Source organism: Rousettus aegyptiacus, unplaced genomic scaffold (assembly GCF_014176215.1).
Source record: "Rousettus aegyptiacus isolate mRouAeg1 unplaced genomic scaffold, mRouAeg1.p scaffold_m13_p_2, whole genome shotgun sequence".
Lineage (NCBI taxonomy): Eukaryota > Metazoa > Chordata > Mammalia > Chiroptera > Pteropodidae > Rousettus > Rousettus aegyptiacus.
Window position 1 is genome coordinate 114,544,991 of NW_023416295.1, and position 22,478 is coordinate 114,567,468.

Below are 22,478 nucleotides of genomic sequence, written 5' to 3' on the forward strand. Positions count from 1 at the left end.
AGCATGAAACTTTTCTAGACCATCTAATAACTGGACACAATGGATTATACGGCTATTAGGAACAACTTTTTTCTTTAAAAAATCTGAGTCCTTTCTTTCCAAGGAATATATATGTGAGTTAGAACTTAAAATGTATCTTTCCAATACAAAGTATTATAACAGGTAGAAAAATATAATGGAATCTATATACAGATACTTTTTAGCTTAAATATAAACATGTGTGTGAACTGACCCAGAAATTTCCCAGAAACCTACTACTTTTCTATATGAGTTTTATTATGTTTATAATTTACTTTGTATCTATTTATATTTATTATATTTTTTCTGTACTTGTATATGTAAAAAACATTTGCCTTGTTCCCAAAAGAGCCGAGGACAAGGATACAAAGATTATAAGAGAACACAAATTTTAGAAGTAACTACCATTATTATTGTTCCCAGGTAGAAAATGAGGGCTAAGGTCCAAGTATGAAGAAGGAGGAGAAGAAGAAGAAAGAGGGGGAGAGGAAGAGGAAGAGAAATAAAGGAAAGGGAAGGAAGGAGAAAGGGAGAGAGAAACGAAAGAAGAAAATGAGGAAAAATGTATGAATGTGCTATTTGCAATTTGGAATTGCCTACACCTGTAAATCCAACCCTGGGTCTGTCTGCAGATATAAACTTGCATTTGTCAACATAAAAATAGCCATGGTTAATGTAAAAACAATTAATAGGTTTTCCAGCAGAGGTAAGCACTGACAGTCTACATTAGCTCTTTCAACAAGACTGTAAAAACACGACTCCCTAGAGTTTTGTGGATGAGAAATATATTAATATCAACTCTGTGACCACTCGGCACCATGACATGAAGTGTCTGTTCAGGAGGTCATTTCCAAAATGTATCCCATATATCTTCATGCACAAGAGATGATAATTTATCACCCAGACATAGGGATCTACTGTAAACTAATCCAAACTGCTGATGATACACTAAATCAGTTTGAGTGATGAGTATAAATAAAGCTGCAAGGAAGTACCGAAGGATACAGATCTATCTGATCAATGAGATGTCACAAGGCAAATGAAATGCAATGTTGACAAAGAGAGTCCCTCAGTTGAAAATTAACCAAATCAAGTATCAAAGAATAAAGGTACACATTAATATAAGCTTCAAATGAAAGTTTAATACATGGGAGGCAGAGGGTGTATTCTAACTGTTTCAGACAAAACTGAACAGACTGGGTCAAAGAAAAGGGTATATTAAAAATTGATGTATTTTGCATACCATAGAAAGCATGACAGGATAAAGAAAAATGTTGTGAAACAATAAGCCTTTCCAAATAATATAACTATACTTATTCAATCTGCCAAGCAAATCTATGCACCCAGATGAGGAAAAACAATAAAAATTGTGTATAGAAAATGATTTCACATCAACTTGCTACCAGGAAATCAAATTCAATTTGTATTGCCCTTATGAAAGCTTAGATATTTTCTGAAACTGTCATGCTACAACTTCAATAGGGGAAAAAACAAAGGAGTGGGGATAAGAAAGGACATTCCTCCAGAGAGTTGATATTCATGGAGGGTGCTCTTTGAGAAAAAAGATTTTCCCAACTATGTGATCAGAATAAAGATTTTAGCACCTTGCAAATAGGTTCTATGGAATTCAGGTATTCTGAAGGTGTCCCTAATGGAAAGAACTAAAGTAAATTACAATCCCTGCTGGAATAAATGTGTGAAAATATTTTCTTAGGAAAATTATTCCCAGAGAAATTTATATTTTTTCTCTGTTGTGTTAAGTATATATGGCTTTGTCCAAACATATTTAACTCCTACTTTGTATTTTATCTTTTAGTTCATTTTGGGTAGAGATAGACTTATACTACTAAAACATGGCTTGATCCCATATGTAGTTTATTTAAATTTCAAAATGAAAAGCTTACTAAGAGTAGATAAGATTGATTGCTCTCTCTGTCTTAGCATAATTGTATTTCAGGTGAACATCAATTTACTTTAAAGGACACTTCTAAGTAGCAGAATGCATCATAAATAATTCATCAATCACAGCTGCTAGGAACATGATTTACTTCAACACATTCAATGGAATAAGAGTTCTATTTTTTTATATTTGTGTTTGCTTTAAAGAGTTTAAGAATATTCTTTTCTAAGAATCCACTCTTATATTCTATACTTCATATTCTAAAGGTAATATGATAAAACTGTTTTCTCCTATATTTAAAATATTATGTTTTCTAATTTAAAAACATTTAGATATTGTTAGAGCAAATAATCTATGCATATCAACAGTAAGACAACAACATAAAAGGTAGAGGTGAAAATGGCATTAAGATTTTCTCAAATATATAACTTTAGTAAAGCTAATATAATTTGTTTCCACTTTATATAAAATTTTAAATGGAAGAAAACAGAAGTGGACTTATAGAAAATCTTATATAGATCATTTTAGATCTGATATATTTAAAAGTTACTTCAATTTAAAAATACGTGTTAAATAGATTCTAAATGGTATAATAGTTTTATTTTTATTGATTGGTACAGTAAGAATCTTAACTACTTTCATTTGTCATATGGAAAGACACTGCTTATCTTACTCATCCTAAAGTTTTCCATCAAATTCAGCAATTTTCTATTAGCAATTTCCCAACCTGTAAAAAATCTTTAAAATAAATATATAGACAAGGAAAAATGTAAGAGAAAATAAAAACCATTTTACTTACTTGCAAACCCCTCTGGAATACTGAATGGCCCATAAAATTAGCCAGCATTCTAATTAAAGCAGCACCCTACAGAAAAGAGTATTTAGAAAAGAGAAAAGAATTTCAACCAAGTAACATGATTCTAAAATTATCCTAAATCAATCAAAAATAGTCCACTTCATTCATGCTATTGCATTCCTAAAAATAGTTAATAAATAAGAGAATCATAAATACTACACTCCACTTACAGGTAACAATTGCATTTTTTTTTTGTCAATCTAAAACCAATGACATCAAAATAGAAGGGTCCTGAAAAGAATATCTCAGGGCAATAATAAGCTGTAATTCAGGAGTAATAAAAAATTTATTAAGCACTATACTTGACAAAGTTAATAAAACATGGTTCTTGTACTTACCAGTTCATAATCTAGGAAGGGAAGATACCCACGTTAATAAATAATCATATGAAAATATAACTTTAGAGTAACATAGCTACTTACTCTAATCCTGGATAGGGAGTTCCAAGCACTCAGATCGTTTGAGTTTAAATCCTGGCTCTGCCACTCATTCATCATGTTTACAAAGGAAAATTATTTAACCTCTCTATTACTGTCTTTCCTCACTTGTAAAGTATAAGCAATAATAGCCCCAAATTAATATGATTGTTCTGAAACTTAAATGAATTAAGGCAGTTCAAACTGGGTCTAAAAAATAGTAACTGTGATATGAGTGTTAGCTAACAGTATTATATGAAGCTAATTATTTTTATTTTTTGTTTATTTTTTAGAGGCTGTAGCCATATATCCATATATAAGTAAAATATATATGATTGATATAATATTTAGAGTAATAGAAAAAAATACTAATTTAAGAGTATCTCATCTTGAAAACAATTATTATGATACTGTAAAAGTAAGTGTATCAATGAAAAAAGGTAGACATTTAATCAATATGAAATATTCTAAATAATGATAGTTAAGCCTGGACAATCACAAATTTGTATGTGAAATATAAATAAGCTTTCAAAAAGATATATCAGTCTGCACCAAATTTTTTTAACTGTGGAGCAGCAGATTATAAATAGCAAAAGTTTAAATATATATATATAATAGCCTGATTTTAGGGGGGAAATTCCCTTTATGACTTACATATTGAATTCATACTCATTACAAATTTACATTTTCCAATAATTCATTTTCTACCAGGTGTCTCTTTTTTATAAGAGAATCATATGAACCACATATAGACTCATCCTGCCTAAGACTGAACTGTGGGAGCCTGTCCAAAGATGCAAGAATGAATTCCCATTGTTTGTTACTAGAATCGTTTCCTAGAATTTTGGAATTTTAATTCAGTACAATACTCAGGCTCTGTGAATAACTATTAAAGAAATGTCTCAAAATATTTCAGTCATCACCAAAATTGCTCCCCAAATTGATATTTTATTCACATCTCAACAAATGATAAGCTGGTCAAGTCATATAGAGTTTTGTGCCTCTTCTAATATATTCCCTTCCCACACCTTCTACTCTGCTCTTTCTTCTGCTTCTTCTGCTTTATCTTCTACACACTTGTATAAGTTCACAAGATATAAGCATTCATGATTCAATCTGAGGACCAGATTAGAATTCCCTTTAGAATTTATCAGTTCTGCTCCTTGAATTTTCCTGACAAGCTCTCATCATATACATTTCCCAATCTAATCTACCTACCCTGAGGGTGAAAACTGTCAGTTCTGCAGCAAAACTAACTCTCGCCAATTGGGGAGTGAGACAGAATCTCAAGCAGTCAACTCAAACTTTCCTTCAGAAAAGAATAACCATCTTCAAATGATTTAAGTGTTTCCATCTAGATAATGATGACTTAGTCTCTTGCAAGGCTATAAAAGCTATCCATTTATCCTGGTCTAATGGCAAAAGAGTTCTTTCTAATCATAAAGAATGTACTTGTTTTCCTGTCTCAGTTGGGCTGGAACAAAATACTAACAGGAAATAAAACCTAGAAATATAATCAATATACAAAAGTTATATATCACAGAACTCCCTATTATTATATTGTGTAATTTAATTAACTTAAAAAATATATGTTTGTGTTGCTTGCCTGAACATTTTAATTTCCCAGAGTAGCATGCACTCTTCTATATTTAACTAGCCTTTTCTTCCCAAAGCTAAATTTTAAAAATCCTCATTTCATAGAACTTCATAGACAGATGGCCTTTCCAACTGTCATCATTCTCCCAAAATGTACTGGGCACCTACTATGCATGGCTCGTAACAAGGATCACACTCTTCAGGCAGGTGCAACTCATAACAAATTATTTTTTAAAAAACAACACTGAATCCCCTTTCATTATGTCTTTAAATTTTTTTTTTAACCAAGCAAATATTATTTACAGTATTGGAACTTACACTTACTGGTAACTCAAAATTCCAGGCCCAATCAAACAAACTGGATGTCACAGAGCCTAATTGGTTTTATGGTAAATAAATAAACTATTACACTATTTCTGCAAGATTTTTATAATTTTGAGACTTGTTCAAGAAAATCCATCATTATATTTACCATATTAAGGTTCAGAGATATAATAAATTAGAAACTACTACCTGATTATTAAAGGATTCATAAAGAATATTCCACAAAAGTATGTTTATAAACCCGTTCCTCATTTAGTTATTATTCTATTTGAAATATCTTTTTCATATAAATTTCTAGCTAAAATTTCTTTTATTTTACATTGTAATCATTTGCTTTCATGTCAGTCTCAAAGACAGTAAACATCTCAGAGAAAGGACAGTCCTCACCACTTAGTGCTCCTGTTCCCTGTGTTCAGGGGTGATGCTCCCTCAGGATAATAACTGGATGACAGAGGAAGAGAACTTAGTTGCATGCACAGGAATTATTTTGTGTTCTTGAAGACTACTGAGTCAGTATATGCAGTTTATTACTTTATTGGTGTACCTTACTGATAAGTAAGAACTTTTGAAGAGATCTTCTCAACTAATTTATTCTTTTAACATATGCTTACTGGGCAAGGCAGTGTGCTCAGTATCTACTAGATATAAACAGTTATGCCACAAGTCTCCAGCTTCTAGGACCTCAAAACCTCTTAGGCGAGATGAAAAGATACGATACAGCATAAGATGAATGACAAAAGAAATAAAATATCCTATTGTGATTCAGAAGAGGGAGAAGTTATTATATTTTGAGAGATGAATGATAGAAAGGATCTGAAGAAGTAGTAGTGTTAGACTATGAGCAAAGGAAACAGAAAGGGCTTACATGAAATGGCAGGAGTGGTTTTTGCATGGTCATGCTGATATGAAAGTGAAAAGTATAAGTGAGAAAAGTAATATTGTGGGAAAAGGGGCATACAAACAGACAATGGAAGATCAGATGGAAAATAAGATTGAGGAAGTTGTCAGAGATGTCTGAATGCCAGGGCTAAGAAATTTGAATTTTATTATAGGCTCTGGAAAAATTTTGGAAAAATAGTTAAAAAAAAAAAAGTTAGGTCTTACCTATGATATTCCAAGGAGGAATTAAAATAACCAGAAGCAAATGGTAGCAATTAGGATAAAACCAGAGATAGGTTTAAGCACTAGAACAAAGATCATTTTGAATTTTAAAGCCTCAGTGACTGTAATATGATATTAGCAGATACATAGAATTTAAAAGAAAATGTTGGTTAGGTAAATATGTTTACATCAACTTAAAATGTGCCATTTGAGAAACAGGTAGGGAACTTGAGGAAGAGAGGACAAATGCAATAGGAATAAAATTCAGTGGAGGATTATGATTGAAGGGATAAATTGAAATTTGTAGTGGGTGAGATTGTCAAGAGAAAAGTGATGAGATTTTAGTGAAGGAGATAGAAAATAGTATCTTAGAATCTCTCTACAGATTCTGTATAACCTTCACTAGAGTGTTAATAATAAGCCTTCAATAAATATCTGTTGAGAAAATCGATGAAGAAAGGAAAATAAGACCAAAAGATGACACATTGTGATAAAAAAAAAAAAAGAGAGAGAATTGGGTATAAGTGTCATAGGTGACATTTTTATAGAATAAGTTATTCAGATTTCAAGGGGAAAAAAATAGCTAAAGGAACGCCATAGTAGGTTATGTTTGAGAGAGCTATTTAAATAGATGGTAAGAAAGCCAAATTGAAAAACAATAGAAACAGAAGGAAAGAAAATGTAAGAAGGGTGTTTGCATAAGGTTTGATTGTATTTTTCTCTTTAAGAACATTAGAGAAAATTTTATGCAAAGATAAACCTGGTCCAGTGAAGACAGAAATCTGAGATGCAGTAGGTCAAGAGATAGATGTTGGAGCAAGATCTAAGAGAGCTAAATGAGAAGGGAATTAAGGTTGGTTTTGAAAAAGAAAAAAGAACAATCCTCCTTTGAGACAGGACTAAGGCAGAAAGGAGTGGTTAAGATAAACAAGATATTTTGAATTGTAAAGTTGAGAAAATATATTGCTCAGAATAGACTGTAAGCTCCATTAAGATGGAAACTTGGTCTGTTTGACTCACCACTATAGACCATTGTAAAAAATAGTTCCCAGAATATAGTAGGTTCTCAATAAATACTAAGTCACGATAATATAAGAAATACAGTCTCTAGATTACGTGAGTTGGAAACACTGGAACTAGGTTTGAAGTTCAGTGAGAAGGTCAAAATAATATGGAAATGTGCAGAAAAATCATAAGCCCTAGTTGAAATTATTAATGATAATCTTATCATCCATTAAGCAACTACTATATGCTATACTCACAATATTGTAAGAAATATATCACTATCTTGATTTGTCAGATAAGATAATTGAAGCTTAAAAGGTTGTGTAACTTGCCCAAATTAAAACATGTAGTATGTAATGGGGCCAGGATTAGAATTTCACTTATTTCCAACTCCAAAATTAATAAACTTAATGAATTTGGATTACTTTCCAGTAATCCCAAATCAAAATAGTTACATGACACTTTCCAGAAAACTTAGGCAAAAAGAAAGTGAAAAGAAAGTTACTCAGAGACTGGAATCAGTGGATATTCCCAGAAGAGGAGGAAGGAAAATTTAATTCAATGAGAAATAGTTGAAATAGATGACCAATATGCCTAGGATTGGTGATGGAATAGAAGACATAAATTGGCTAACATAGCAGAGAGTGTTCATGGATTAGGAGGCATAACGCTAGTTTAGGGAGGGTTCAATAAGAACAAAGGGCGAGTAAAGTTGAAAAAGTGATATTTTTATCAAATACTATATGTGGATGTGGCAGCTGTGAAAATGCAGTGCTGATTTGGCCCTCTACATTTGCCACCATGAAAGCTGCCACTTTCCTCTGTCTACTCCAAATCAATGACTAAGCAAAACAGTAGAACCAAGATATGTTCCAGCAAGATAGGGGACTCTGCTAAAGGAAAACTCTGGCTCCAGGACTCTGCATTGGCCTGGATGAATATTTTTGCAACTAGACTGCAGTCTGGAACTTTTTCAATCCAATGCTTTTTCCTTCCCTCTCTCTTTGCACAAGTTGTGAACTGTTTTATGACCTCAAGGCAGCTCTCCCTATCTTTGTCACTCCTTTCTCAAATAAATATCTTACACATGATAGTGACTTCTTCTCAGAAGACTTGATCCAGTAGGGTAACTTTAAATGCTAACATCCAAACATATATGAATTACTGGTCCTTAAGCTGGTCTACTCCAATATTCCACATTATAGATGTGTTTGCTCTTACCCAAGGTAGGCACAGGTAAGAAATAATGTATGATTATACTGTTTATGTATGGAAGAGACTGAGGCAAAGAGATAATTTGCCCAAAGTTATATAGGTAGAGTAGTTGCTGAAACTTTTCTCCAGACCTGCTTCCATGCATTCATTTATTTAGCTATTTGTTGGCATAGGAACCTGTAAGTAAGACTTTCTCGTTACTTTCTAAGTTACTGAAAGGATTAGTCCATTGATTCTAAATCAAAGTACTTTCAAAATATAAATTTCTAAATGATGTGTCTGCATTAAATCTGGACATGTGTTGAGGTTATGCGATGTTTTAACATTATTTGTTACTGAATAATATCTTTCGGTCTGGATTAAAAGCATATATAAATCCTCCATGGTTTTTCAAAAACATGTTTTTTTACAATAGTATTATAGCTATATTAAAGCCTGAAGAAGAGGGGAAAAATTCTAATCCTGAATATCACTCACTCACAAATTGATTACCAAAGAGAAAGTTGGGGGTAGGAGGGGACGAGGAAAGGGAGAGAGAGAAATGGAATAGAAAAAAGACAAAAAGAAGAATAAAGTTAATTTAGAAAAGGAAGCAAAAGTAATACCTCATTGCCCCAGTCACCCACACTTGGAACCTGGGAGTCTTTTTTGATTTATTACTTCCTGAGGCCAAGCCTCAACAACTACACAGCTGAATTATCTTACAACCTCCAATGACAACCCCAGATGCATTCTCACTTTCACAAGTTCATCCTATAGACCACATCAGACTAATTTTAATAATTACTTCTGAAGAAATGTAATGTCTGCTGAAGTCCTAGCTCTGTCATCTACTAAATGTAAGAGCTTGGGCACATTAGATGAACTCCTTAAGTGTCTTATTAGAATATAATGACAACAATAACAGACTAATGCTCATGATGATGATGATGATGATGATGATGATGATAATGATGATACCTCAAGATTTTTCTGAGAATTCATCTAAATCACTCATATAAAGCACTTGAAATAGTGTTTGGCATGTAATGCCCTTCAACAAAAGTATTTAGGTTTTGCTATCATCTTCATTATTACTACCTTTTTCATATTAGTTCCTTGTTCCTCAAACTCTATAGTAAAACAAACAAACAAAAAAGATCCCATGGTAGTATATCAAGGCCATATACAATAAAACTCACCACAACCTATCAACACTTTTTGCTATATGACCTAATAACTGGCCTTTAGTTAAGCTGATTTTCTCATTATCCCATGAGCATAAATGTTTTAATCATGTTTTAATCATACTATTTACTTTGGCTGCAATGATATTCCTTTTCAATCTTATATTCTAAACCCTATACATATTCAAAAGCACAGGAAAGCCCATACTATAATACAAAATTTCCCATAAATATGTTAGTCCTCAATGCTTCCCTTTCTTCTGTAGACAAAAAATAACTTTTAAGTCTAAACTACACAATTTATTAAATTATTTTATGTCATTCACTAATTAATTCGAATGACTGTTTCTCCTTTCCACAATTAGATGTTGGTCACATCATTTAGACTTAATATTGGCACACCTGTTAGTTGTCAGTGCCGTAACTTTTCGGTTATCAGCAAAAGATGGTCCTAACTAAGAGAGGTATCCACCGCCTACTTGCTAGTTTCAAATCAGCAATCCAAAACATGACCTCATTGCCAATACACAGGTACTTAATCTTTTCTGTAATAAAATTCAGCATGTATGCTACACTGGGGCCTTTTGGTTTTTGCTATTCTCAAGCATTGATATTCAAACAGCGTAATCTATATTTGAATCAATAGGAAACCAAAGACCACAGATCCCAGGACAAGAAAACAAGGAGCATTTAAGAGTGTCAAAACTAGTACTTACACAAAAGCATTCAATTAAAGATATTTGAAACAGAATGATACTATAAACTCAAATAAATGTTCATGGAAAGATAAACATAAGAGCAGAAATTAACAAAACAGAAAATAAAGGAATGTTTGAGATGAAAAATAAAGCATATCAGTATTTGCTATGACTTAGCATTTATTCAAAATAATATGTCTTAGTAAACTAGGAAGAAAAGGGAATTCGTTCACATGTTAAAGGCCATCTTCTGAAAATATACCAAATGATGAAACATTATATGTGTTCCCCTTAAAGATGCGAATAAGACAAGAATGCTCTCTATTAATACTTATATTTAGAAGTTCAATAAAATAAATGAGCAAACAGAAGTATGAAGCAAAGATAGAAATAAAGCAATAAATGAGTATTACTCAGAGATGATGTTAAAGTCCTTACAGAAATCCAAGAGAATCCATAGCAGTAATCTATAAAATCAAAAAAGAGTGCATCGAGGTTACTTGATACAGATCAATACATAAAAATTAAAAGAGTTGATATAAATCAGTAAAAACTAATTTAATGAAATAATTTCTAAAGATTCTAATTTTCAAGAGTAAAATACAAACAAATATAACAAAACCAAAAATTAGGGAAATTGAATATTGTTCTGAGTTTTCATAGAGGAAATTATATAACAAAAGACAAAATTACCTAAATACAAATAAACATATTTCTTATAAACTTAGAAAAAACCATTACTGTAAAAGTGTCAAATATTTCAAAAGTAATTTATAAAGCCTTCAAAAGATTTTATTTCTCCCAGAAATTGTCTCCATCTTAAAATTTATATGAACTGGCAAACAATTAGCAATAGCAATTTTGGAAGAGAACAAGACAGGGAAAATCATCACACCTACTATCAAATCGAAAAAGCTGTAGTAGTTAGACCTTAGTCAGAAATGTTGAAGCAGGAATATATGTATAAACCAGGGACCAGAATAAAGGAATGCAAATGTACCAAAGCAAATATTGGTGACAGCTAACAAAGACAGTATTATGAGAGAGTAGGAATAAGGTGGGGAATTCCATAAATTGCACTGAGAAGATTGATTATCTAAACAAAAATGAAATTGCATTTTACATAACAATATAAAAAAGAAACAACAAAAATATTCAAATGAATTAAATAACAATATAAAATGCAAAACTTTAAAAATATTAAGAAAAAATCTTAAAGTATACCTTTAAGAATTTGGGGTAAAGAAGGGTACACAAAACAAAAAGCATAAAGTGTAGAAGAGTAAATGAACATATGACTACATCTGAGTTAAAAACATCTGTGTGATAAAAGACATCATAAATTAAAAATTAGTCTTATTAGCTACCAAAGATTAGTATCCAAAATAAAATTCAAAAAACTCTCGTTAACCAATAATTAAATAAATAATCAAACAAATCTAAAAACAAAGACCCCGGTGGAAAAGGAGGAGCAAAGGATATAAACAGAAAAAAAAAAAAAACATTCTCACTAATAAAGAAATGCAAATTAAAACAGTAAGATAGTATTTCATAGCTATAAACCAGGCAAAAAAATTAGCTATACCAAGTATAGCTAAGGATATGAGGAAAAAAGATCTCTCAAACATTCTAGTAGGAATGTGTATAAAAGTACAAACACTTTAGGGGAAAAATAGTACACTAAGGTAAATTTAAAGATTGATCTATTTGTAAAATTAACAATTATTGAGTGCTTGCTGTATCAGGCATCATTAAAGTAAGTGGAAATGATGCAAGAATAAACCAAATAAGCTTTCATGTACTTTCCAATCTAGGCAGAAAAGGCAGTTAATAAACAAAGAAATAGCTTCATATAATCATGCCAAGTACTGATTATTGCTATGAAAAAAAACAAAGCAGGATAAAGAGATAGAGAGTGTTATGGGAGATGGACTCTCACATTTATTAAGATAATCAGAAAAGATTTCTCTAATAAATTGACAATTGAGCAGAGACATGAATCAAAATAAGAAGCAAGTCATGTTGATAACTGGGAAAGAACATTCCAGGCAGAGAGAATGAACATAAATAAAGTTATGTCTGCTTAATGGTTATCTATAGGAAGAGAGGAAGAGACATAATAATATTAACAAAATGATAATGTTTGTTAAATTTGGGTCTTGATGATAATAATAATAACAAAAATGACATTTATGAAATTTTGGTATTGAGTACATGCATACCTGTTATTATTCTCTGTATGTTTGAAAACTTAAGATTTTTATTCAAAAATGGAGGTCTTCGGGAAAATTGCTAACCAAAGATGCCTTAAAATTGATCTCATTTAAGTTAGTCTCCATGTTTTACATAAATTTTATATTTCTCTTATCTTAATCTTGATGATATAAACCCTTTATTCCATGATCTATCTGTAGAGACTTTTAGGAGTATTTTAGTACTACCATTTTTTTTAATATAAAATAAACTTATCTAATAGAGAAGAAATGAAATAAGTCGAATTGAATTAGCCAGACATTTGGAGTAACTCTAAATAATTAAGAGCTTATTAATAATAATATTCTTTTAAAAATCAGAGTGTTAATGAATGTACTGTTTCTCATTAAAGTCTTAAGGCATTAGCAAAGCAATGGTTTAAGAACGATTGAGATATGTGTATATATATGTATATATATTTATACATGTATATATTTTTATATATACATTTATATAGAAAATGTACTTTCTGAGCCAAATGAAAGGCTGATATGCCTCAAACCAATAATAGTATTGAATGAGTAAAACTAATTCATTTAAAGAATTCAGGAAACATCATTCATTTGTAAAAAAAAATCTAAATATTCTTTAATCCCAAATTCATTTTAGAATTTGAGAACAATCGACTGTAAAATAATTGCACGATGTGCCAATACCATTTGTGTTTTTTGAATATCAGCCAACAAACGGTGTCCTCATCACTTATTGTAGGACAATTTTTCCTTGTTAAAGTTAAACTATCACAGCTGGAAACCCATATGAAATTTAGCTTATTAAGAAAAATACAACATGAATTAATGTTAGCGAACAAAGCATGTCGAATGTGCTACATAAATAAGTCTCTTAAAAAACGCACATAATATTGTGCTAGCAAATGTCACAAAGTAAATACTTAACAGAATTAATACAAGTTAGGTCTAGATACATTTGAATACAAAATATTCCCCCAATTTCTGTCTAATATAAAAGATGACATGGTAGTTCTTGAAAAGGCATTGCTGGATTTAGTTGAATGCTAATATCAAGTAAATATGGTTTGTTATGCAAACAACAATTACGTTAATGTAATATCATTTTAGTGACAATTAGATATTTTGTCTGCAAAGTAGAGTACACTAACCTCTAATTAATTATTAAGTTACATATTTTCCAAATAATCTAAACTTCTGCTTTTTCAGCTAATAATCAAAATGCCAATTATTCAAATATTTGAAAGTTATCTATAAAGTAAAGCATAAGTACAAACTTAAGTTATATGGTTAAATTCATTCTTCTTTCCAATTTTTCTGTTTTAAATTTTATTTTTAATATGTATATTGATATATACATATAAATTGGGGTATGTAAAATATATGCAGCATCTATTAGTCCTTTTATATTTTTTATTTGACTTATTCAAAGAAAACAATGAATGAGCATGTGATTCTTATGAGAATAGTATTTTCTTAAATCTGGTTCTTCATTCTTCTCCAGATTCTGGCCTGTATTATTTTTTGAGAGACTATAGAAAGAACCCTCTCTCTGGTCTCCCTGTACTTCCCATTAATCTTGCCTTTGTACAAGTACTTCATACCTGAAATCACTTAACTCGACCCAAATCAAAACTTAACTCTAATATGACTTAAGTCTTTACTAATATCACCTTTTTCTAAGAAATATTTTCTGATTGAAGTTGGAATTAGAATTGCTCTTACAATTTCCATTAGGACTTGTTTTTATATCTACTTTGACATTTCACCATAAAGCACATCTGTCTTATTTTGAGAATTTTAATATAATAAATATTTGCCATACCACTAGGAGTTTTGAGGGGAGAGGTCATGTCCTGCAAAATCCAGCATTTTGCTTCATGAATAGATAATCAATACATGTCTGTTAAACTAGATAACTAAGTAAATGCACTATGTGAAATATTACAAAAATGATAATAAAAAAAACAGTAAGTAAGTATAACAGCAGCACTATCTGGGACAAAGGTTAACCCTTGAAAAATATTTCTCCTGTTTTCTGAGAAAAACTCAGGTGGGAATGCCAGAAAGAAAATAAGTCTATAAAACTAGATACAGATTTTACTTTTCATCTACTTCTCTTTTATGAGTCCCAAACTCACTATTCTCCTCTATAAGTTTGCCACAATATTTCAATGTTTCTTAATACTTTTTCTTAAATAATCTCATCCATTTAGCCATTAAAGTATAGCCTTATTAAAAGAAAGAAATTTTTTTTTAAAAATTATAGCCTTGGCAATAAAATGTCCTCTAGGTATTTCTATTAAAGTCAAAAAGAGACATGTCTCTAAAAATCAGATATCCATGTGCAGACTCCTTGCTGACTCTGTACTCAAGCTGGAACACCATCAAGTATAGCTCCACTGAAAGTGACACTGGGGAAAGATAAACTATCGAAGAGGACAGGCACTTTTGTGTAATCTTTATGTTGCCAGAAAAAATTTGTTTGTATGTTATGAAGAACTAATTTTATAGAAATGGGAAAATGTCTCTGCATATTCACTTTTAAAGAATAATTTCGATCTATTACATATCAATAGAACATTCAGAAAGTACAGTCATCCCAGAAAAATAAAATGTCATTTAAAAGCTTCAAAACCAAGCCAAAAGAAGCTGGCGTACTGAAGTGATATTTCTCAGTCTTCTGCCAATATTGCACTGGTATTCTTTTTGGGAAGAAGATAATGGCCTAATAATTTTAAAATTATGCACACACACACAGACACATAATAATAACAATAACAACAATAAAGGAAGAAGCCTAGGGTAGCATCTTAAAGTTCTATATAATTATACAAAGCAAAGGCACACAAACCCAAGCCTAAATTTCAAATTATGCAACAGAATCATTTGATAAATCATCAGGCTAATTAATGTTTAAATATTTAATTATTCTGTACCATTATTTAGATTTAAAAGAATTGATATTTTTAGAAAGGTAAATAGAAAATATTAGGAAATAATAGAAATAATTGGGTTCTGACCTATGAATATAATATTTTTTAATTTAACAATAATATCATGTCTAAGGAGTAAAGTTATTTTATTTTAAAACGAGATCCCAGAATTTCAAAACTTTTTTTCTAAAACACGTGTGCGGTCAAGTGACGTTTTCGTAAATGACTTTAAAAGGAAGTAAATTAAGGCACAACCAACTGTATTTACAGAGTATTTTATATAAACATCCACAGCTTATTGCTTTAATTCAGAAACTCTAGATTCAAATATATCTTAGCATAAGTTTTATCATGGATAGTATAAATGTATCTTTGGAGACAGGTGTTAAAAGATGTCTCCATGGAAAATTAAGGAAATTCAAGTCAAGAAGACTTGAGACATGGAGGTCAGTTCTCTGAACTTTGAGGCATACTTTCCACATGAACAAAATCACTAGACATGACCATAAATAACTATGTCCTTCATGTGGGCTCAGGATTGTCTTTTTTCTGTGAAAGCTAGTATGCACTAGCTGCTTACTCATCCAAACAAAATGTTGCTGGGCCTTCTCTTACAGCAGAAGCTTTATTTATGTCATACCAAATATCTCATGTGTTCTGACACCACTGACAAGGACAAAAGTATAGTACATTTTTTTCATTAAGCATCCATATGAGGAATTCGTCAAGGATGGGCTCACACAAGAGGTTGATGAGATTATTTACACAGATGGGCCATCACGGAATTCAAGAACAATATTGAATAAAGCCACACTTCTCAAACTCCACTGAGTTATAAAACTGAATTTGCCATCCTACTAGATCCATAATAAATAAAATATGCATTATCCGTGAATATCAGCATACCTAATCTTTTGATCATTGCAATTAATTGAGAGCAGAAATGGATCAATTGAAACCTCCACATTATTTTATCACTCAGATATATACAGAAAGCAAAGAAGAAAAACATCTTGTCTAGGGCATGGGCTTCATAACTGAATGACACTTTTTAATCTTCATTGTTGGATTCATTCATACATGATATGATCAATTTTCTGGAAGCTAAGAAAATTGTTTTACTGTTCCAATATTTGCAGGATAAGGGAAATAATTGCTTGAGTAAGGTTTTCTCCATCTTCCTTCCTGTTATTCTGACTCCAGGGTGAGTTTACAGAGAATGAGATGCTCAGATTAAAGTTTCGGGAAACCACCTTCAGTTGTTCTCAAGAAAATAAATTAGCTAGACTCTTCACATGTTTCATTGAGAAATGGATTATTTCTTTCCTTGCTTCTCCTGTAGAAAGGCAGAAGTTATAACTACAGTTTGCATGCTTGTAGGTAGCATAGTATAACGGGGATAAGGTTAGTACTGAGGATGTGATAACGCCTAAACACTAGTCAACAAAGTAAACGTGCATCACCTTTTAAAAAACATAAGAACTTTTGCCTCCAGCTTTTGATTTTTGTTTTCAGTGTGGCAAAGCACAGATGTATTTTGTACCTAAAGAATTTCAAAACTCAAGAATATATCATCCAGGGAACCAAAGCAGCAAGCCATTTACCATGAAGCAAACTCTTCTGATATGGCAAATCATGAGCACCAAGAATCAGTCTGTTTTTATATATCGACAAGCAAATATGATCTTGCTAGAGTTTATTCAGCAGGCTCACAGAAGAAATTCATTGTTTAAATTTTTCACTTAAGGTATAGTTTTGTGTAATGCCATTAAGTCAAATCAATACAATTTGAAATTGCAATATCTGAATGAGGAGAAAATAATTTTAAGAAAATATGCTGTGGTATTCGCACTTTGTAGGACAAAACTTCTCAAGATACATACGTAAAAATTCACAATACCCTTTCTCCTAGGAACTTATAAGGAAGCATTTAAAACTATCTAAGCAAATACCTATATCACAGGTTCTGTGGATACTTTTCCAAAATTTAGCTTCTCGTACATGGCAGCAAATTTCTACCTCTAGCTTCCCTCCATTCTTTTTATACTCAATCAAAACAACAACAAAAACAAACAAACAAACAAACAAAAAACATTACTCAACTGACTTTCTTATGGTTTAAGAGAAAATGTAAAAAGGAAAAAGCAAATGACTCATTTCTTTAGTTCAGGGCAAAAGAAAAAGGTTCTGCTTTGTTCATAGCAAATTTCTCCCAGATTCTACCAGCAACATCATGGCTTTAGATGTTTCAGTGAAACAATACCTCTGAAGAGAGACATTAAAATGAGATAATTAAAAAAAAAAAAAAAATTTGGTCCCAAAGCTATAAAAATTTTTTCTCAAGCAGAAGTGGAAAACAGTAAAAGATTTAGCTCTTAAAGTAAACAAGAGTGGAATTAGGAACAAAAATGCCATAAGAGGGAAAATCGATGATTCATCAGACTGTGGGCTATCTCTGACAGAGGCATCAAGGCATGCTGAGAGGCAGGTATGCTCGTTTTCCAAGACCTTTATCTCGGAGGCAAGGAGTATGCTCTGAACCTTCCTAATTTCTTAGGGTGTGTCTTAGGAATCACAGCATATCAGAATAAGAAAGTACTACTGAAAGCATGAAGAAAGTAATACAGGACAAGGAAAAGAAGCTTTACTCTGTATTATTTTTCAGGAAAAGTGTGAATAACTCAAACTGAAGAACCCTTAAAAACATAATATTAATATTCAGTAAACATGACTTTTAATAGTACAGAGACATATTTACCTCTCTTTTTCATGTTAAATGTTTAAAACAAAAACTAAAAATGACTCAGAAGTCACTGCTGTTAGAAATCTGAAACAACTACAAATTAAATTTGAATAACTACCTTAACGTCTCTGGGAGTTTGGAAGGTTAAATTATTCACCGTTAAAATTTATTCAAAGTACAGATATTTATTGTGTACTCACTATCTATAAGTCACTAAACTAGGTAATAACTAGGATACCACCTAAGTTTTGATTCTAAGAGGACTAATTAAACAAATATATACAAATAATTGTAGAATATAAGAGCTCTATTAGAAAGAAATGAATGTCTCTTCATGTTTTACGGGCAACATGCCGTTTAAACAGAAATAGAAATCAAAGGATTACCAGTCTAATGTGGTGAACTAAGAGCACAGAAAAAATTCTCAGTGTATAAATCCTGATAGCAATACTTACTAACCCTTATGAGAATGGATAAGTTACTTCCTAAGCTTCCTCATCCATAAAATGGGATAGAAAGAATATCTATGTCATGTAATTGTTATAAGGATTAAATAAATATATATATATGTATATATATGAACTTACACGAAAGTGATTGGCACATACTATTATAAAAGAGTTCATTGGGATTATTATTTCAGACATAAATACTTTCAAATATGCTAACTTTCTTCCAACACTACCACCAAATTCATATCAAACTGAAAAAACATCTTTAGACATTAGCACATAAAACTCTTGTTTTTGCTCTTAACAAATGTGACTATTGAAATAGTTTCAACTGCTCCAGTTTATTCACAAGTCCCTGCTGTGACTGATGCCCTTCCAGAAGGAAAATGATGTGGCAGTGAATGGTTGTACTTCTAATCTTAAAATTGTGGGGGCTATAAAACAGTTTTGGGACTACATAAGCAAAGCATAAGCATTCAACTGTTTAATCACTGTTTTGCTTTGGTTTATAATACTTACCAGAGAGATACATACCAAAATTCTCTACTTTAGGCCAGATATTTTTATGGCCTAAGTGGATGTAATTATCCTATTGAAAAATTACAGCAGTGAAGCAGTACACAGCTGAACCGCGCCAGCCGGTTTGCTTCTACATGTGCTCTACAGAAACCTAACCATGTTTTTCAGAGTGGAGTCACCTAGTCCCACACAGCTCCACTCCAGCCCATGTACATCTCTACTTAGGGTCTCTCAGCTCCAGGACAATCTTGGTATAAAATTTTTCTGAAGATCTTGAGGCTGGTGGCTCAAATGTAGAAGAGGATAAGCCAGGAAGAGCTCAGCAGGGTAACATAAGGATTGATAAGAAAAGAGGATGGAGAAAATAAAAATATCTGCTCAAGGATATCTAAGAAAACACAGGTTTTCTTAGACAGGCAAGAAATTGTATCTAAAGATCATTTTGAAAGAGAGATAAAATAAATGGTCAGATAAAAAGATGAAAGGCAGAATTATTTGAATAAATATATAACATTCTCTAATGTGAAAGTCAACACCTGTTTAACTATGTGTCAGGACATGAGAGAACTAAATTTGGAGTCAGGTAGGTTTGATTAAAATCTTAATTCTTCTATTCTTGAGCTATATGGGCCTAAGACACACACGCAAAAAATGTAACTACTCTATGCTTCAGCTTGATGTATTATTTAAACAGAATGATGTATGGTAAAATTCTAGTAACATAGTGAGCACTCAATATATAATAACTATAAATACAAAAAGTATACTGTGTCCAATTTTTAAATTAATATTGCTGTTTTATTTTATTCAGGATTTTAAGGTGGTAATAAAAGAGAATGAAGATGATTTAACAGTACTTTGTTGATAGTCGAAATTCATTACTTTAAGATTTTTTTTAAAAAAGTGAAATCAAACCCAAAGCTCTGTTTCTAAAAATTATGGCATTGTTTAAGACAAAAAATTTAGTCCCTTTAGCTAAGAAATAAGACTTAGATGAAGAAACAAAAAATAGAAAAAGTAATTGATGCTAGGTGTAGAATCTATGTATTGCTCATTTGTTAGAACTTTTCTCTACCTCTCCTATGTCTCTTAAGCTCTCTTTCATATTTCCCATCTTTTTGTCTCTTTCTGTTGCACTCTGGATAGTTTTTTTCAGTTCTATCTTCCTGTTTATAATTCTTTCTTCAGCTTTTTCTAATCTGTAATAAACCATCTGCTATACATACTATAATTTTAAATGCAGTTATTACATTTTTATTTCCAGAAATCCTCACTAGTTATTTAAAACATCTGTTTGCATTTTTCTTATATTTTAAGCCTTCTTTTATTTCGTTACATTTATTAATATACTATTTTATACTCTATGTTTAACATACCCAATATTTTAATCATATGTATGAATCATTCCGTTCTCAATTATTTTAGCTGTCTCATGGTCATGGAAACTTATATCTTTGTGTCTTTGACAATTTTTTACTATGATATGTTCTTTTTCCTTGGACTTTATCCATGAAAATCTTTTGAGATGTAATAGGATTGTATGTGATTCTAGAGAGAATTTGTTTTAGTTTCTGTCTGGCAACTGGGGACACCTCCAGTTCAGGATTTTAAATTAAAATTAATTTTAAATTAAAATCTTGGCTTGATGTCTATAGTGTACCAAGCTTGTCTTTATTTGAGCTATAATGCTATGCAAGGATTGCTCGAGGTTGCCAATTTTGAGGGAAAATTTTTTTCCCTCTCCACTTACTGTCAGTCAAAAACAAATGATTTCTTTGTAGTCTCCTGAGGAAAGAGATAGGTTTATTTCTAGTTCATTTGTGTGCTAAAGGTGTAGTTCTTTTAGGACCTGGCTTTGTGGGAAGTCTCCCATTAAACTTCTCACCCTCGGCTTTGTCTTTTTTTTTTCCTATCTCTGTGAAACCTTGAAAACTGTGCTCAAATTCTCCTGTTTGGTAAAATGCCCTCAAGACAAAAGCCAGCTTCAGTATTTTCTTTTAATTTCTCTGTTTTTTTTTAAAGAATATGTTGTACAAAATCACAATCAAGCCTTCTAATACTGATAAAAGACAACTCAAAAAAAGCTAAGAGACATTCCATTTTTAAAAAGCAGAAAGACCAAAAACCTGATTAAGTGCTACCAGGAAATATGTCATAACATGAATAATAAACTACATAGAAAATATGTAATCTCTAGACAATTTTCTCAGTACATGATCAAATGACCCCTAACCTCCACAAAAATATCTTTGAAAGTGTGTCCAAAGAAATATTTTTATTATTTCAAGGGAAATAGCATATTTATCTTTAAGAAGGCTAGATGCACCAGACTAAAATGTTTTTCGTGTTTGTTTGACAAGAATTGTATTTGCCCTTCATAGTAGCACAGTTTGGCATATTTGAAATAGAAATTCTGATTAAGACTTATATATGTCTTTGATTAATATAGAAGTGAATTGTTTAGTACTTTATAGGTACAATTTTTTTAATACCAAAAATAGATAATCTTTGGGTTCATGTAAAAAGGAATAGTAATTAAAAGGTTCCTTAATGACAAAACAATTGGAGGATAACTCTTTTGAACTTCATTTGTAACAATGATAATCGTATAGAGCTTCTGAAGATTTTTATATTACATCGACATACCCTGTGTGGTTGATTAAAAATTGGTGTTAGTTATGTTGAATAAAAACATGAATCCATCAAATGCTAAAACACAATCCATTCACTATTATTCTTCAGGAAAATTTAACCTTTTCCATTGTTATAAGTATACAAACTGCTTATATTGTGAAAATTTTCATTTTCTTCAACCATTATTTTTGTAGAAAGGTAGTTTTATTTTCTTCTTTTCCTTCTTCTATACTTCTCATTTGTCAAAATGTCAACCCTTAATTCTAGCTGCCTTGCTTGTTTATCCTTTAAATCTTAACTTATTCCTAAATTTACTTGTCCTTATTTTAACCACCATAGAATTCTATTATTTCTATTCCAAAAAATCTATTCAAAACATTGCAATCCCCCTATGTGCTAGGGAAATATACATTGGCCAGTTCCCAATTCTTTGTAGTTTTTTATCTTCAATTGTTTTTTCCCTCTCACTATCCTGTATAAAACAATTTCAGATTCACAGGTTTCCTAACTGAATTGACCTTGTTCTGTTAACAGAAGCCCCATTCCTTTCTGAGATGCATTATAGCTGCCTCCTAGCCTAATAGAATTAAAGTCACATATAGTTGCAGGGTGAGCAAGTTACATGAACAGATTCCTCTTTGTATATTACCATTTATACTAATTGAAATGGTTCTTTT

The 22,478-nt window shown here is 31.3% G+C and overlaps 1 protein-coding gene across 6 annotated transcripts in view; it reads right to left on the reverse strand.

Moving 5' to 3' along the window:
- TRHDE (thyrotropin releasing hormone degrading enzyme) overlaps nucleotides 1-22,478 on the reverse strand; it is a 328,473-nt gene that overhangs the window by 94,899 nt on the left and 211,096 nt on the right. For 5 of the 6 annotated variants that reach the window (XM_036238036.1, XM_036238038.1, XM_036238035.1 and 2 more), the window contains one exon: nucleotides 2,718-2,783. The exons of the other annotated variant lie outside the window; for it this stretch is intronic. In XM_036238036.1, coding sequence (XP_036093929.1) covers nucleotides 2,718-2,783 — 66 coding nt within the window. The remainder of the gene's footprint in view (nucleotides 1-2,717; nucleotides 2,784-22,478) is intronic. 6 annotated transcript variants of the gene reach the window in all.